Source organism: Microtus ochrogaster, chromosome 5, assembly GCF_000317375.1.
Source record: "Microtus ochrogaster isolate Prairie Vole_2 chromosome 5, MicOch1.0, whole genome shotgun sequence".
NCBI lineage: Eukaryota > Metazoa > Chordata > Mammalia > Rodentia > Cricetidae > Microtus > Microtus ochrogaster.
This window is the reverse complement of record NC_022012.1, coordinates 48,078,341-48,082,279: the sequence shown is the minus strand read 5'-3', so window position 1 is coordinate 48,082,279 and position 3,939 is coordinate 48,078,341. Positions and strand designations below refer to the sequence as shown.

The 3,939-nt window shown below is 45.5% G+C and overlaps 1 protein-coding gene across 1 annotated transcript in view; it reads right to left on the bottom strand.

Moving 5' to 3' along the window:
- Positions 1–3,939, bottom strand: part of Slc35f2 (solute carrier family 35 member F2) — a 42,101-nt gene that overhangs the window by 14,475 nt on the left and 23,687 nt on the right. Inside the window, exon 2 of the mRNA XM_005347360.3 lies at positions 1,784–1,959. Within this exon, the coding sequence (XP_005347417.1) occupies positions 1,784–1,959 (176 nt within the window). The remainder of the gene's footprint in view (positions 1–1,783; positions 1,960–3,939) is intronic.

The window sequence follows — 3,939 nt, the reverse complement described above, 5'->3', positions numbered from 1 at the left end:
AAAGGAGGGAAGGAAAGAAAGAAAGAAAGAAAGAAAGAAAGAAAGAAAGAAAGAAAGAAAGAAAGAAGAGGGAGGGAAGGAGGGAAAGAGGAAGAAAAGGAAGGAAGGGAAAGAGAGAAAGAAGGGAGGAAAGAAAGACAGGAAAGAGAGGGAGGGAGGGAGGGAGGGAGGGAGGAAAGCACTGAGAATCACAATTATGGTAGTTAATACTGTCAGCCTGACAAGAACTAGAATCACCTAAGAAACAGACCTCCAGGCTCCACGCCTACCCACCGTGATAGGCTGTCCCCTTGAACTGTGAGCCAGAATAAACCCTTTCTCCCTTAGGCTGCATTTGGCAGACATGTAGTCACAGACATGAAATCCATACCATAGCCAAATAGCTATCGCTTCTTGGCATCTTGGTTAAGATCAAGTATAGTAATTAATTTAAGAATAATAAGGTTTTTAAAAAGGCCAATTATTAGATATCGGTGTTTTTATTTATTTGGTGATTCATTTAAAGCGCTTTATACTGCCTGTTGTCAAGCATGATTTCACTTGGTACCTGGAACAGAATAATCAGGACAAATCGCTAAAAAAAGGTCGTTGCCCTTAACAACCTGCTGACGGGCCACATATGTTTCTGTATGCTTGCTTCCCTGGCCCACCTTGGTGTTTTAGAGACACCATTATAAAATGAGAATACAAACCAGACCCAGCACTGCAGCCTTTCAGGAACCGTCCTGGCTTCGGTCCGCTGGGAACATCTCCTCTCCTCCCGAGCGTTTATTCCAGAAAGATTCCAGCAACATAACTACCACTGAAACCCAGTTACCAAGAACATTCTGAAAACTCAGAGGTGGTATTCTCAACACATGACAGAAAAGCACATGACAGAAAAGTGACAGCCATGGCTCCGAGGGACCACACTGATGCATTAGTAAATGACACTGACTTCCTGAAGGCAAGGGCCTCTCAGAAAGCAGAGCCCAGAGCTACCACTCGCTTGCTAGTTCCGCTCACCCCATTGCCCTAGAGATCTTGCCAACTGTGATACCTTAACAAGTTCCTCTAATCTCACAACTGACTTCTACCTCCTGCAGTAGTGATGATTATTAACAGTAATGAGGTTCATAGGCAGGTCTGGTGGCCATAATCCCAGCTCCTCGGGGGCTCAAAAGAACAACCTGGCAAGATCCTGCCTCGAGATTAAGATTTACAAAGGGCTAGAGAGATGGCCCAGAGGTTAAAGCACTTGCTGCACAATCATGAGGAGCAGAGTTCAGATCTCAGAATCCAAGGAAGAAACTGGCATCCGGCACACACCTCTAACCCCAGCTCCACAGTGAGTGGGGATCTTTGGGGCTTGCTGACTTCCAACCCAGCTGAAGAAAACATAGCTCTAAGTTTCGGGAGACCCTGCCTCTATGCGTACCCCAACACACATAGACTCACATGGACACATACGCACGTGTAATAAGTAAATAAATAAAATTTAAAATATGCAAAGAGAGGATTGGAGACAATACCATAGGTTCAACCCCCTAGTACCACAAAACAAAGTTATTAATCTTGTCTCACAGAAACAACACTGATTCCCTTAGGGAGTAACAAGATAGTAGTGGCTTTAAATGAGGGAAATAGAAGTCCCGCACCCTCCAGGTCAGTTTGGGTCACGCACACACTTAAACACATCACATGCAAATATGTATGCATATACGCACCACACATACACATGCAACAAAGGCTTAAGGAAAATCACGAACATTTGTGGAGTGGATGGCCCCCACATTTGACGTACCAGATCGAAATGCCAGCACCACGGTGTAGACCAGGAACAGCAGGCAGTAGTTGATGAAGCTCTGAAGCATGGGCGTGTTCACCTGGTACTTTTCCGCCAAATACTGGCTGGTGATGGCTGTGCCACATATACATAAGGACAGCATCTGGCCCAGAGCTATGGTCTTCAGAATATCCCTGGAAAATAGAGGGATAACTCAGGTCGACTTGCAAGAACCGGGAGCTCACACATACACACACTTTTTGCTATAAACACAATATGAATTATTCTAAATTTTATTCTCATAACTGTTCTAAATAGTTATTCTTTATATCTTTGTGCATATGTGCACAGTGTGTATGTGTGATGTATCTATATGTATATGTGTGTATAATGAGTAACTAATCTTTATTTGTCCATATGTGCACAATGTGTATGTGTAACAAACTGTATGTATATATGTGTACAATGTGTAATTATTCTTTATTTCTTTGTGCTATGTGTGCACTATGTGTATTGTGATGTGTCTATATGTATATGTGTGTATAATGTGTAATTAGTATTTATCTATTTGTTCATATGTGTACAGTGTGTATGTGTGTGTGTCTGTATGTATTTATGTGTCTGCAGTCTCGTATGTGGCAGTCAGAGGACAGCCTTGGGTATGCATCTTCCTGCTTCAACTTTGTGAGACAGGGTTGTCTTATTGCTTCACCACTGTGTGTCCCAGTGAACTGGCCTCCAAGCTTCAAAGATCCTCCTGTCCCCAGCTCCCATCTCCCTGCAGAACCACTGGGGTTACACAGGTCTACTACTGCGCTCAACTTTACAGGGTTCAGGTCTTCACATTTGCATAGCCAGCACTTGGCCCACGGAGCCCATTTACTCGTTTAATTTAGAGACACAGTCTCCGGTGGCCGAGGCTGGGCTAGCACTTGCCATGGAGTGGAGAATGACTTTGGACTCATGGCCTTCTCGCCGCCACCTTCCTAGGGTTACAGTCATGTCCTACCATACCCGGTTTACGACATACTAGAAATGGAACCCAGAGCTGCGTCCATGGTGGGTAAGCATTCTACCAGCCCATAGGGAGTGATGCTATTAGAAGGTGTGGCCTTATTGGAGTAGGTGTGGCTTTGCTAGAGGAAGTGTGTCACTGTGGGGGTGGGCTTTGAGGTCTCAGATGCTCAAACCAGGCCAGTGGCTCACACAGTCTCTTCCTGCTGCCCTCAGATCTGGATGTAGAACTCTCAGCTACCTCTCCGGCACCATACATGCCTGTGTGCCACCATGCTTCCCACCATGATGACAATGGACTAAACCTCTGAACTGTAAGCCAGCCCCATTAAAGGTTTTCCTTTATAAAAGTTGCAAGGTCATGGTGTCTCTTCACAGCAATAGAAACCATAACTAAGACAGGTGTGTTCATGAGGGTTTTTCCAAAAAGGTTTAATGGAAGAAGGAAGAGCCACTTTGAATGCAGACAGCACCATCTCAAGGACCAAATAAAAGGGAGAAAGTGGGCATGAAGCCGCTATTCATGGCTCTGCTCCCTGACCCTAGATGCCCTGTGAGCAGCCTCTTGCCACCATGCCTTCCCTGACATGACATCCTCAACCTGGGAGCCAGATGAACTTCCTTCAGGGGCTTTTGCCAGGCATTTGTCACAGCCTGGTGACTAATGCACACAGTGAGTGGCAGCTGACAGAACAGGCGTTCTTGGTACGGTAAGGATGGTGCAGTAGGCCAAAATGCATGCAGGTATAGTAAAGATGCTGCAGTGGACTGAGGTGCATACAGGTACGGTAAGAATGCTGAAGTTGGCTGAGATGCATGCAAGTACCGTAAGGATGGTGCAGTGGGCTGAAATACATGCAGGTACAGTAAGGATGGTGCAGTGGGCCAAAATGCATACAAATACAGTAATAATGGTGCAGTGGACTAAAATGCATACAGGTACGGTGAGGATGGTGTAGTGGACAGAGACATAAAATGTTTGTTCCTGGGACTTAACAGCAGCACCAACTTGAGAAGGAACATTCCTTGGCCTTAGAAAGACTCATTACTTAAGAATGAATAAATGACGGTGGTGGCGCACGCCTTTAATCCCAGCACTCGGGAGGCAGAGGCAGGTGGATCTCTGTGAGTTCGAGACCAGCCTGGTCTACAGAGCTAGT